At 42.1% G+C, this 14424-nt stretch overlaps 1 protein-coding gene across 4 annotated transcripts; it reads left to right on the top strand.

Moving 5' to 3' along the window:
• The first annotated feature begins 7248 nt into the window (after window positions 1-7248).
• LOC121693371 (L-threonine 3-dehydrogenase, mitochondrial-like) lies at window positions 7249-14186 on the top strand. 4 transcript variants are annotated; one of them, XM_042072756.1, is made up of 9 exons: window positions 7249-7403; window positions 8594-8792; window positions 9356-9398; window positions 9599-9669; window positions 9782-9931; window positions 10602-10774; window positions 10938-11028; window positions 11303-11572; window positions 13072-14186. In XM_042072756.1, the coding sequence occupies exons 2-9, from the start codon at window positions 8615-8617 to the stop codon at window positions 13209-13211; spliced, it is 1116 nt and encodes a 371-aa protein (XP_041928690.1). In that variant the 5' UTR covers window positions 7249-7403; window positions 8594-8614; the 3' UTR covers window positions 13212-14186. The 4 variants fall into 4 exon arrangements, with proteins under 4 accessions (XP_041928690.1, XP_041928691.1, XP_041928692.1 ...); XM_042072757.1 differs by having other exon boundaries at window positions 7264-7403; window positions 8597-8792; XM_042072758.1 differs by having other exon boundaries at window positions 7267-7407.
• Window positions 14187-14424: the final 238 nt, after the last annotated feature.

A 14424-nucleotide genomic window follows, 5' to 3' on the forward strand; every position in this document is an offset into this window, starting at 1 on the left:
GTGTCATTTCATGCAACTATTGCTTTTAGAAATGTATTCATGTATTTGTATTTCATTTAATTGACATATACTTTGGGAAACGTATGATGAGCTGCATGTCCCCTTTGCCATAATGTACAACGTAACGCATGCGCTATGTGTGCACACTCACAAATCAAAAAATGCATTGACCATGGCGACAAGTCCTCCCGGAGTTGTACCTTTTATCGGTTATAATAACTTTGTGCACAGTGGAAATAAGCGAACAGTTACATGGAAGAATGCAAGGTGTGTGGTACCAGGATAAATTATGCCGTTTAAAAACAACTTACAATTTCCTCAGGCATCTCATAACGCAACCAGACAGGTCAGCCACTTACTAAGGTGAAAGAGACGTTGAAGGTACACTATGCAGGTTTAGGTATTTTTGGCGACTGTAGAGCTCCCTCTAGAGTCTCGATATATTTATATTTTACTCTGCTGTTGTAAATGTCAAACCTCTTGTGACTTATCCCCCTGTATACAATGAAAATGCTTTTGTTGTGGAGGTGAAGGATTAACAACAGGCAAAAATTATCCCCAAAGAGCTATATCTACTGACAGGGTAATGTTTCACAGTACTCGCGAGATTTGTCGGGCTTCCGTTCTTGAAGTTGCATGGTTTTCTCGGTAGTGACTCGCTATGTAATTTTGACTTGCTTCTGATGTTGCAATACTTTCATAAAATCTTTCATACTTTCATAAAATCATGCGACATACTCTACATTGTCTGTGAACATATGTTTCCAAAGCCGGTGCTGGATAAACAAATAGCGCGTGTGGGACAGAGGAAAAGTGCTTTGGTGTTGTTTTAAGTGACACATAGATGTAAGAGGGCGGAAATAAGGGACGGGCCCAGATCAGATGGCCAGAGACTTGAGACTGGACTTGGACTTGTGACAAAAGACTTGAGACTTGACTTGAACTTGCCCCTCAAAGACTTGAGACTTGACTTGGACTTCCTAAAAATTACTTGAGAACATCTGTGGTGTGTGTGTGGAAAGATGAAGTAAAGATGAAGACATGAGAATGACAAGAAATGTCACAACGTCCAACACCTCTTCATATTAACAGTTGGAGGTCCAAAGAGCCTGTGGCCGGTTGCACAAAGCACCTTAAGTTTTTTCCCTTAAGTATGACCCTTAAGACTTAATATCTCCTTAGGTAAGGGATTTACTTAAGGGTGTTGCACAGAATACCTTAAAATGTTTCCTTAGTTAAGGAGAAACGTCAAGGGATTTACTGCACTGAAAGGGATTTTCCAGCACGAAAATTCTATAGGGAGGGAAAGTAATCTCATCGCCATCTAGTGGTTGCGTTCCTAGAGTTTAGTGGAGTGGATGGGATTTTTTTTTAGAAAAAATATTTCTCGGTGCACATTGGGATCTTAATTTAATGCCTTCCATATGTTAGGCACTGGGGTCACCTCTATTGCTTCAAGTGGTCATACCTTATTTTTAGGATCAGTTGAATTGTTTTGAGTTTTTGTCATAACATGGTGATAACGAACTACAGTTGCATATGACGTCACAGGTTTGGGCGCTTAATCTCAGAGCCGGACAGTAACGGAGTACATTTACTTGAGTACAGTACTTGAGTACAATTTTGAGGGATCTGTACTTTACTCGAGTATCATTTTTGGGGAGTACTCATGACTTTACTCAAGTACATTTAAGAGCCAAATATTGTACTCTTTACTCCACTACATTTCTATCCATAACTGTGAGTACCCGTTACTTCTTCTACAAAAAGGGAAAAAAAGAAAAATCTCAGAAACCCTCAATTTGTAGTTTCCCTCTCAAACGGGATTGGATTTAGCCTAGAAATCTAGACACGCCCCTACATTTAAATGTGGGTCTGGCTCGTCAGGCTAGATTGGATTGTGCAGGCGCCACTGATTGGGACAGCCTATCAGCAATCACCTTCAGCTTTCCGCCAAAGTCAACTCCATGGTCAGATTTAGATAAGAGACAAAACCATAGACGAAACAATGGATGAAGACGCAGCAGGTCCATCCCGGGAATGTGCCAACCTGTGACCCCACCTCGCCAGACTATTTCAATTTTCTGAACAAGTTAATGATAGTTTTCGCTTCAAGTGTTTCAATTACATTTACATACAGCATTTTGTATTTTAAATACATGTATTAGAAATACTGCCCATCCCTGGCAACATGTTAAAAAGATGAAAATGACTTGATTTTACTTTCAATTCCTTTTACATTTTTTCCTTTTAAAAACAAGTACTTCAGTACTTTTACTTAAGTAGACATCTGACTGTTGTACTTTTACTTGTAGCCTACTTGAGTAAAATTTAGCAAAGGGTCTCTGTACTTTTACTCAAGTAATGAAGCTGTGTACTTTGTCCGCCTCTGCTTAATCTCTTAACTGATCAATACCGCAATTTGCTTAACTGGCTTAACATATTTTTGTAATAGGCTAACGGAACGTGATGTAAACCGCGTGGTGATAACCTTTATGCCTGGATAACTTGTTGTGCTTCTACTCACATGAAGAGCTGGCAGTAAGTGTTAACGGTGGGTTTCCACACAGCGAAACACCTCGCGATTTTCGGCCAGCGAAATTTCGCCTCGGGGGCGTGACGGCCAAACCGCTAACCTTTTGACTGCAGTGTCTGAGTTGGCCAGTGGTGGCAAGCGAGCTAATTAGGCTAATCAGCTAGTTCAAACGTTGAAGTACTTAATGAAGATATCCAGGGGTCTTTATGCCTCGACTAAGTTGATGTTGCCTATAAACAACAATTCATGTTCATAGAAACAACAAGGTCAATAAGTAAGGGATAATGTACAGAACGCCGGTCATTATGGGGAAAATAAGCCCCGACAGGGCGAACCGGTCTTGTTTCGCCCTGAAAGGACTTATTTTCCCATGATGACCGGCGTTCTATACATTATCCCGCTTATTGTACGGCTACTTGCCAAAACGAAAAAATAAACTCCATGATATGTCTCTTTACACTTATTTGTTACCGTTTCGTCGTGGCTTTTGCTGAGAAACAAATAGTTCGCAACACACGCTGAACTTGAATCAAACATTCTTTAGAACACAGCTGATCAACCGTCTGCTTTCACTTTTGAATGAAGTTCCAAGCGCAAACTCCGTTGCCATTGACAGCGGTCATTCTTGTTTTCAGAGGTCCTTTCCCAAGAAATAATGACCGCTAGAACTTTCGGAAATCCCATTCAAGTCAATGGAGCATTCTACTTGCATTGTGAAGAGCCGTATAATAAGACATAATATATTATACCTGTGTTGCAGCATGTAGCCAAAGATCCTTGATTACTAGCTTTAACCCTCTCTGATGTAGCCTAGCTGTCTAACTAGGTTTACAATGCAATCCAATGTCCTAAAATACTAGCATTTCGCCTGTCAGCTAGCTAAAAAGATCGAGTGCTTAAACTAACATATATAGTGGTCTATTTAGTGGTGTATGTGCTCTGACTAAGTTCGTGTGGCATATAAACCACAATTTGTGTTGATACAAGTGGCAATATTCGTGTAGAAACATTTTAATCACATACACATTTTCGTGTTACAGCTCAGGTAGTCTCCGCCATCTTGGTCAGACTTTTTTGTAACTCCCGCCTCGAAACACAAAGACGCGGACCTGATTGGTTTTCGAATGGTCCTCATTTAAATAAAGTTAAACTTTGGCCAACTTTGTTTCGCCTGCCTCGGCGATTCGCTTTCATTTCGTCTCAATTCAACCTCAATGAGAGCGACGCGAAATTTCGGTGTGTGGATGAGAGCGACGCGAAATTTCGGTGTGTGGAAACACACCATCAGATTTTAAGGGAAAAACTTAACTAAAGGTGCTTTGTGCAACCGGCCCATAGACAGTAAAAGAAATGGACGAACAGACTCCGTCGTTTTCAATGGGAGGGCACTGAGTCAAATAGAACGATTTTTCAGTTGGTCCCCCCAGTACTGCGCAGACTCACACTTAACTTCGTGACGTTAGCCATCGAACTGAATCTTGTAACTCATATGATAGATACACAGAAATTCTTCTCACACTTCCTTCGCCTTCAAAGTCATCAAAGTAAACATTTATTTATGTATTATTAGTAATATCATCCTCACCAAGTCGTGTTAATGTTGAAGCTACCATACATGATCATCTTCAAAAACAGTCATGCTAAAACAAAACAAAAAAAGTTATAGCCTTGAAACTAATCTTCTTTCCACTTTTCCGACCTACGGTCAATCCATCGAAAACCTCTGAAAGGATTAGTGCCGTTTTTAAAAAAAAATAGGTTTACTTTTGTATTATTATTAGGTTGCCTCTGTGTAATGCTTTACCTTAACATACGATCGTGTATGCTAGGTTTTGCTTATGAGTTACCGTCATAGACAGTAAGGTGGACTGAGCTTCTTATCCAAACAATACGGTTATCTCCCTACGGCGCGAAAGAGAGATTACGTCAAAGCTAGCTTCCCTCCAACCGAACAAGCTAACCATTCTTTTTACGGGTAACCAACGTTACGGACGAGGTAGTGGAGTCTGTTTTGCCTTTGTAGTGTTTATGTGGATTACACAGAAGCTACAATATCGGCACAGGATATATGTTATATGAAGTTATGGTATTTCAAAAAAAATCCTAGAATGAATGGCCTTCTATGGGAGTTAGCAGAGAGGTGGTCCCTCCAGCCTACGTCGATTCTTCTACTTCCGGGAATTCGCCTGCCCCCTTGAACCGGCCACAGAAGTATGAGTCAGATGACCATGGAAATGATCACTTGCACCAGCTGACAGCATACATATCATCTTTGCCAATATCAATAGGGGCAAAAGTTCTCTCGCTTTTAAAATGTCCCTCAGAGCATTGCTTTAGCAATGTAGTTTAAGGCCAAAATGCCATTGCTATAACATTATAGGCCTAGATCTATGTTATGACATCATTGATAAAGAAATTTGTTTTTTTCATTGAGGGATCTTATATGGTCCAATTAAACAATGGAAAACATAGCATGCTGAGAGGCAGGGCAGTCTGTCCTTGTCTGCAAGATATATGATTAACCAATGTTAATTTTAGCTCTGGCTGTAGGATGGACGGACTCACTCTGTGCTCATTGGCTTTCCATATTTGTCTTAATCACAGGGTTTCCCCACCAGTCTAGACAGATAACAATCGAATGACAGTCTAATGCACTTTTCAGGTCAATGTCTTGGCATTCTAATATCGAAAACTTAAAGTGTAACCAATGACTGCCTGAGTGCAATCATGACATGACCTCTGCTCTATTCATTTATTCCTCTTTGTTTGAGTGTTTTAAACTGTAATGGTACACTTGATAAAACATAACTAGAAAGTATTATAGTAAATGCATACAACTCCATCCCTTACGGAACTGCGTTTCCACTAAAAACACAGAAACACCTTAGAGGCCAGAGGCATTATGATACATACAAAAGCTTTTAATGGAGAACAGAAAGACAACAGCATCTCTCTAAACTTTGTTAATACAGGGGGGAAAATTGAGCAACTCACCAGTGATCACCTCGGTCACGTTGGATATTAACCTCAACCGTGACTGAACTCCCCTCACTCTCTGAGGACACGTATGCTCACAGGCAGCACACACGGTCTCGCTGTTTAAATATAGCACTGGCAGAGGTGTGGGCTGCTTGTATTTTGCCTTGAGAGGGGAAGTGGGCCACCTCATCAATGAGGCCTTTCATAGGTTTGCATACATGCATGAATAGTGCCAATGCTCCCTTATGCTCATGTCATTTCAGTGGAAACTTTGTCCATGGTAAACTATAATATTTACTTATAATGGCTGCAGCTTTATGGTGAATGCCATAAATGATGGATGACATAGAATGAGTTCTTAAAAGTTCTCATAGTTTTAAAACTTCTTTTTCTATGTTTCTGTTCTGTTATGTCCTCAACTTAAAAGAGGTGCCACAGAGCCTAAACCAGAAGACTGACTGAATAGTGTGCTTTGTTGTGATGGTAGAATATCACTTAAACAGTGCAAGCAAATTGTTATTAATGTGCTAGACATATAGACAGCAAAGAGTATTGCATAGCCCTGTTTTATCAGCCTAAAATATAGGACATCTGAGTTGACACTAAAGCACTCTTCACATGAAAAGAGTCTCTGCCCTTGCCTATGACAAGGACAGGGTCCCACTCACATGAGGAGGTGTGTCTGTGGCATGTGCCTGGGACCCCCCTCGCCCTCACAGGGGCTGCAATCACGTTTCTGCATGGTTTGCATGGCCATGTTTACATCACCCTGGCCTACATACCTCAGCCAGGGTGCTGGCCATCAGGAGACAGATGGTGTTGTTGGCCCGAAGGTTCCAGTAATATCGCCTAAACAGAGTAAAGATGTAGCGAGGTGTGTTTGCTTGAGTTAATTATACCCAAGTGAGCTGAGCATGAGGAAGACCACTTGAGGTGGGAGCTCAAGCTAGTGGATACATTTGATTATGTTGCACAGGTGGAGTTAATGCCCATCTGGACTGGTGTCTCTAAGTGCGCTCATATGGAGAAGTCCATATGTTTCGAGCTGGTCATCTTCATTTATGATTCTGCTGTGCTGCTGCTGTGCACTTCTAATTGCAGGGCAATCAGTGTGTCCAAATTGCACTGGGAGAGCTTGACCCTCTGAAAATGTCTGTATAGCCTAATGTACATAAGCGCCATGTGGAATTATAATCTAAAGGGTCACAGTGACTGCTCCTCGCAGGTCCTCTCTGAAGATGTGGTGGAAAATGCTTCCTGATAACATAAACCTCGGTAGGCTTTTAGCACCAGAAGTCTGGTCTATCTAAACTATAGACCTGCGTGTTGCTCCAAAGCCAAGCTAGAGATGAAGGGCTGAAGCTGATGATACATGGGGCAACTTTTTGAGCAATGTTGCTAGGCAATGTCCCTCATTATTGTGGTTGTGGAATGTTCCTACAATTTCTTTCCTGGAGAATTGAATCATCAGAAGGCAAATCCAAACTTTTAAAGTCTTACAAGTAGGCTACAACATAGCCTAGGCTACAAAAATAAAGTAAGTAAGATTTTGTGTGGACTGCTTTTCAGTTAGATAAGATAGCCTACGACATAGGCTACTGCATAGATATCTATTTCCAGCTGGCATTCAAATTCTTGGAGCTCGGGCGGTGCACGAGTTGGAATGACGTAAAAGGGGGTTTGCTCAGGACGGTAGACCGCGCCTCTCCAGCATGAACCAATCAGAGCCGAAACCGGCTTTACTTCTGGCAGCCTCAAGATAAGTGTGTCTCGAGCTGATGCAATATATCGGACCAGCATACCAGAGACAGACCGTGGGAGCATCAGATAACCCGCATCAATTTACTGAAAAACACAAGCTGCTTTCATATCTTTTTTCAGCCACAACGTAGGTAGTGTCGTATTACTGTACTTGCTTGTTTATTGGTGATACTTAAGACTGACAAACATGGTTGATGAGTTAAGACTGTGGTTCTGGGATGCTGCATGTTAGCCAATGGTAGTTAATGTTAGCAATGTAATTGATAGCGAGCTAACGTTAGTTTTTCTAATATTAAATATATGAGCTCACTTGTATTTGCCATACATTAACGAATTAGTTTACGAATTGTAACAAATGTAGGTGATCTGGTGGCAGACATATCCCTAAAAAGCTAGCTTGTGCCTCAGCCCTAACGTTAACTAGCAGCCAGCCATGTGTTAGACATGGTCTTAACGATACAGTTTGTTAATTTGCTAAGCAGTAAATGGCAACATGGTATCTTCAAGATAACAAACTTGCCAATGTTAACGTTAGTGTCCGTTTCCGTTTACAATTGTAGCAACAAATCCCTGTTATTCGAGCTATTAATAGCCTGAACATTCGCTAACGTTAAATAAATACTCCGTTTTGGTGTATTCTGTTGTCTAAAGTTAATGCTTATTGCCTTGTTATTACAAATTGTAGGCCTACCACGTCGAAGCCCGACGTGCGTGGGGCTTCATTGAATCTGGGAACTTTAGCCTAAGTAAAAGAAATGCCCTCAGAGGAAGGGGAAGAAGGAAATGAGTTTAGAATTCTAGATATAGGAGACACACGAGGTTAAAGGCGCTTAAAGCGATGCTGGGTAACGTCACTTCTGTTGACGTCCAAGCAAAACAGAAAGTCGCTTAAAATTGCTTATAAGCACCTTTAACGTTAGTATTTTTGTTTTCACTTGCAGAATAATAACTGCTCTAATTTGTGGTAAAGTTATCCCGTTAGCGTACTGTCGAATGAATGCCCTAACGTTACCATTGGCCTGCACCGAGTGTGCTCAGCATCTTTGGAGGGTCGATGTTTCATTTAGGCCAGAAGATGGCGATTTAGCGACGGTTTTATAAAAGTTAGTTCTAGAGCGAAGGAATTTGATCTTTACCAAATAGTTACTGCGGTGCTTTGTTAATATAATGCCTTAATGTTCCTGGACATTCGGAGTATTTGAGTATCACTTACCTTTGAATCTTAATATCTTATGTGGTCAGAGTGTAACATGTTTTTTTTTTTTTTTGCATCAAACTGTTAAAAATGTATCACTGTTGTAAATGTATTTTTTTTAGCAGGACGGTTTAAAGCAATCCATGGCTCGAGCGCTAAGCAAATCGGTGAGGTACACATTCAGGACTCATGGCTGCGGATGCGAGTCGCTGTCGGTGTCTGTCCGCAGCATCACTTTCTCTCCACGTCAGGTCACCTCGGACGCAGGCTTTCACTCTGTGTCTTTCTCCGAGACCGATCATCCCAAAGTCCTCATCACCGGTATAAATCTGTCTCCGTCTGTCTCAGTGCATAACCTACAGTTAATACAGTTAATGGGTGAATACGATCATGGGCGGATTATGAACTTTCGGGCCCCTGGGCCCAGATGTATTAATGGCCCCCCACTAATTGTCGTATATGTGGGGGGGGGTTGGGGGTCCTCCCCCAGAAAAAATGTAATTTGTTTGATGTGATTTTCCTTTATTCTGGTGCATTTTGGGGATGGCCAATACTAAATTCAATCAGATTCATAGCCTACATCCTGATTTGTTAATATTGAGGCAATGATTCCATGCAAAGGCTTGGGCTTCAGGGCCCCCTGACCCCTTGGGCCCCTGGGCCTGGGCCCGGTAGGCCCGTGCAGTAATCCATCCCTGAATACGATGAGAGAAGTGCATTCATGAAATTCTTGGAATATATAGCCTACGCCATGAGCATAACGTCACGGCTTTTTGTCACTATGGTTACCAGCACAGTGATTGTGATCTCCATAGCAACGGGTTGACTTATTTTTCTCCTTCCCTCCTCCTCCTCCTCCTCATGTCTATCCTCTGTCTGTGCAGGCGGTCTGGGTCAGCTGGGGGTGGGACTCGCCAAGATGCTGCGGTAAGAACTAATTTTAGGCTCACAAGTTATGTATTCAGTACAGCATTTGACTCTAAAATCACTGCATGGATACAGTCTGTAGTGGTCCTGGATTATTTAACACATGCTCCAGCTCATTTGGAGGGTAATTATTTGTCAATGCTTACTGTAGTATTTATGCATGATCATCAGTTTAATTGTGGCTGCTATTTTCTAAACAGGCGGCAATTTGGAAAGAATAATGTGATTCTGTCTGACATCAGAAAACCTCCCAGTGATGTATATCACAATGGTGAGTGTATCAAGTGGTAGCAAATGTGTTTTCAGCAAATAAATGGTTAAAAGGTACATTGAAATGTAAATGTACCTCACTCAAGTTAACTTTTGAAATTTGGCATTTGCAGGTCCCTTCATTTATTCAGATATCCTTGACTATAAAAACCTGCGTGAGATTGTGGTGAATAACCGCATTACCTGGCTGGTACACTACAGTGCACTCTTGAGTGCTGTTGGAGAAGCCAACGTGTCATTGGCCCGGGATGTCAACATCACTGGTGAGGGCCTCATTTTATTAATTACCTCACTCATGCTCTCTTTCACGCACAAATACAGAAATGTGTCACATGCTGGTCACTGCTTTGTTTCACTCCATGAAGAGAGTCTGTACTCACATTTGGGAAATATTTCCAACCCAAACATCGTAATGGGTGTAGACTTTGAGTTTACTTTGAAATCATTGGTTTAGCCTAACCAATCACGTTGATCAGTGTTTCCTAACATTACTCCCTACTCCCTGCATCGGCAGTCAGGAAACAATGCATTATTCACCATTGCTGTATAAATGTACACATTCTTCCGACTGCAATTTTTTGATGTTTGCAAGCATTGCTACTACCGTTTACCACAACCTCTCGATTTTGAAACTAGCGTCATCCCTTCTCTTCACTGATTGGCTCTCAAACCTGGTGACTGAGGGAAATGTAAATGCATTGAGAAGAGCCATACTAATATCTCAGTGAAATGAAAATGAGTGGAGGGCCAGAGCCAGGATAGGTTATTATATCCACATTCATTTATTTTTTCAATTATGTATTTGTGTTTGCCTTAGAAACTAGAATACTGAATACTGATTGATGAATTAAAATGAAATTCTGTAAATGTATGGATATGATCAATGGAAATGCTGCCACGAACCTCCCTTCTGTCTTTCTCTCTTCCTCACAGGCCTGCATAATATACTGGACATTGCAGCAGAGCATGGCCTACGTCTGTTTGTCCCCAGCACTATCGGGGCTTTTGGGCCCTCCTCTCCCCGAAACCCAACTCCTGACCTCTGCATCCAACGGCCACGCACCATCTATGGTGTCTCGAAGGTGCATGCTGAACTCATGGGAGAGGTATGCCCCACTCTACTGTTCCCTATGGGCTATCCAGGCATTCTCAGAGGAAATAAAGCATGTACATTCTCGCACATTATATCGGAGATTGTATAGTATGCTGAAAAGGAAAAGTGTGTGTACCCTATTTTGACGACATCACTTTTTTTGCTTGTTTTTACAGTATTACCACCATAGGTACGGGCTGGACTTTCGCTGTCTGCGGTACCCAGGCATCATCTCAGCAGACTCTCAGCCTGGAGGAGGGACGACAGGTGAGACTCTCTGGCCTCACACACCTTTACACTGCACACCTCGGGTCTCCTGTAGTCCTGGTGTTCTTCATGCATTGTGACCCCCGCCCTCCCCCCAAAAAGAATAACAATAAAGCACGCACATCCAAGTTCTAAAATTGGGTGCTGGACGAAATAGGCATAACAAAATAAGTAAAGGAAGTCCGCCACACCAATAGCTCCAAATAGAATTTTTACTTTGTACTAGGGGCCGCGTAACTATCCCCCCCCCCCCCCCCCCCCTCCCCCATTGCAGACTACGCAGTGCAGATCTTCCACGACGCTGTGAAGACCGGCAAGTTTGAGTGCAACCTTCGGCCGGACACGCGGCTGCCCATGATGTACATCACCGACTGCCTGCGGGCCACCCTGGAGATGATGGAGGCCCCGGCGGAAGTGCTCAGCATGCGCACCTACAATATCAACGCCATGAGCTTCACACCAGAGGAGCTGGCTCACGAGCTGCGGAAACTGCTGCCCGGGCTGGAGGTCTCTTACCACATCGACCCCGTCAGGCAAGCCATAGGTGAGGAGCCCCATTGAACATGCACACCACACCACCACCTAGTGTTCTCCCATGCATAGTGAGCTGAAGGATGACATGACTCATCATTTGCCAGCAGAGGTCAAAATTGAGGTGCTGTGTGGCAATAGCAGGCTATTTATGACCGCCTAGCAGCTGGTGAAAAATGATTTGAGGTTGTTGGTGAAGGCCATAGCTTTGGTGACAATTAGAATAAAATCAATGTCATAGTGGATCATGTTACAGCCCGAGTAGCCCGCAATTTTTTCTTCAGTAATTTTGTGTCAACGATTCCCGAGACACTGAAAGACCTGAGTGCACGATACTTTGGTGGGCATGTAGCTCCACAAAAATTACACTTATCCCCCGAAAGGAGGGTAGGGCGGACACAGTTTTCTGTGAATATCTCGAGAACCATAGGGCCTAGGAGGACCACATTTTTTTTATATTGGTCTCAAGGGGCTATGTCAACCCATCCCATAACCACTCATTTGATGTATAGAGCCACCTCAGCAAAAATGAGGTGTTGTAATCGCAGGTATCTTTGACTGACATTGTCAAAACTGCACGAAATTGGAGGTGTAGGATCATTATGACACCCTCTGAATGCATGCCAAGTTTTGTGGAATTCCGTTCATGGGGGGGCCATACAATAAATTAAAGGGAAACTTGGCAGGATTTCCCCCTCTGTTGGAGAAATTGTGCATTATGCTATTTCAAACTGTGGGAAAAGGTAACGATAAAGCACATGGATTTGTTTACAAGCTAGCGAACGGTTAGCATAAGTTTGGCAGAACTATGTGGATGTTACAAGGTAAGAAACACGATTTAAAACGAGTTTCTTGTTTCTCACTTCCGGGACGGTAAGTCTCAATGTTGCAAGGTTGGTTTTCCGACCTGGGGACGCTAGGCGCAGCGGGGAAAGTCACCATTTTCACCAGAACAGGTCATTTAACCATCCGAATGATTTCTAAACAGGTTTATTACGTTGAAATAGTTGCCAAGTTCCCCTTTAATTTATGTGTACATTTAGTGACTGTACACCAACTGGCCTGTAGATGGCCGGACACAGTTTTCTGTGAATATCTCGAGAACTGTAGGGCCTAGGATGACCAATTTCTTTTTTGTATGTTGGCCTTCAGGGGCCATGTCAGCCCATTCCATATCAACTCATTTGATGTATTGAGCCACTTAGTTAAAAACGAAAAAGCAAAAACGAGGCATAGTAATCGCAGGTACTGTATCTTTGGCTGACAAGTTCAAAACTGCTCGTAATTTGAAGTGTAGGATCATTATGACACCCTCTGAATGCATGCCAAGTTTCATGGGGGACCATACAATAAATGAATATATGTGTACATGCACAAACACACCCACACGCACGCACGCACCACACACACACACAAACCTGATTTACAATTTAGCATGCATAGCCTCTACCATGCAATATTTCATTCTTTGCTGATCTTTGTCTCTCTCTCTCTATTGGTTCTCTCCTCTAGCGGACAGTTGGCCAATGAACTTTGACGACAGTAATGCACGCAAGGACTGGAGCTGGAAGCATGACTATGACCTGCCTGAACTGGTGCAGACCATGTTGAACTTCATTGGGTCCGACTCGAGGATTGCTAGTGCTAACTGAGTTCCATAGATCCGGCATGGTTCTGTACATACAGGGCAGTTCAGACTATCAGGGACTGTAGACCCAAAAGGATGTAAATATTTTGAGTGCACTGCTGGGTCTTTTAAGTTGTCTTGCTCTCAAATAGGGATTGTAGCGAATATATGTCAGTGTCTCACTTTCGTCTGACAGCTGAAGTCGTCCATACATGGAGGCTTTTCCAAGGTCAAAAGGGATGAAAGAATGTTACTGTAAATGTTTTCCAATCCCTTCCAAAAATACACACTCAATAGCCAGAATGTGTCTTTGTCTACCAAATAGTGTCTGTCAAACCAAATATTGATTCTGCTCAGTGAACTTACACTTGCCTTGAATCAGCCACAATTGAATGATGTTCACATGTGTTAGGGTCCATGTGATTTCATACCAAACCATCCAGTCTTGTCTCAAGGTGATTGTGGAAGGGAAAATGAGTCTTCAGTAATTGTCCTGTTGCTGATAGTAGTCTGAACTTGCAGTACAATGTGTAATTATATTAGAAAATGCACTCTTCATAATGCCTGGCTTCATGAAGTATTTATTTTTCCTTTTTTGCACTCAACAAGAATGTAATTCTAGTTTTGTGTTTTTATTTAGGAATATTTGACAATGTCCACCTGGTGCTATCTAGTCACTTGCTTTGTATGACTTGCTTTAAGAGCATCACTATGCCTAATGAAGTAATGGTGCTTCACTGTTCTTTGACTATTTTGTAGCTAGTGGCAAAAGGTGTTCAACTTATGTTCAGGGGTTTTTTGATATTGTCCCTTTTCTTTAAATTATTATTTTCTAAATTCAGTGGTTTAATGTAGAGGGGAAATGTAGATTCCACTCAACCCTTGTGATATGTCTTGTTGCCATGAAGGATAATGTAGGGGCTGAATATATATATTTTTTCTGTGTAAATGCCTCTTCACAAGTTCTTCAGCAGAACATTAAATCCTCAGCTAATGTTCATGGAGATCTTTTGTGCTTTCTGTAGTCTGATAGGCCATCTTATAAATAGAACACAACTAAATCATCCTCCATCTTGTTAAACTCATAATTTCGAATCCCAGTTATGCTCGTGACCTGCCAAAACAAGCATTTGACAAAATGTCTACACCATAGTGTGCTAATGCATACTTAAATTTTACATACATACGAGATGTATGTTTTTATCAAGTTGATAATGTTCATGAGAATAACTACCGTA

This window comes from Alosa sapidissima, chromosome 19 (assembly GCF_018492685.1).
Source record: "Alosa sapidissima isolate fAloSap1 chromosome 19, fAloSap1.pri, whole genome shotgun sequence".
Taxonomy (NCBI): domain Eukaryota; kingdom Metazoa; phylum Chordata; class Actinopteri; order Clupeiformes; family Clupeidae; genus Alosa; species Alosa sapidissima.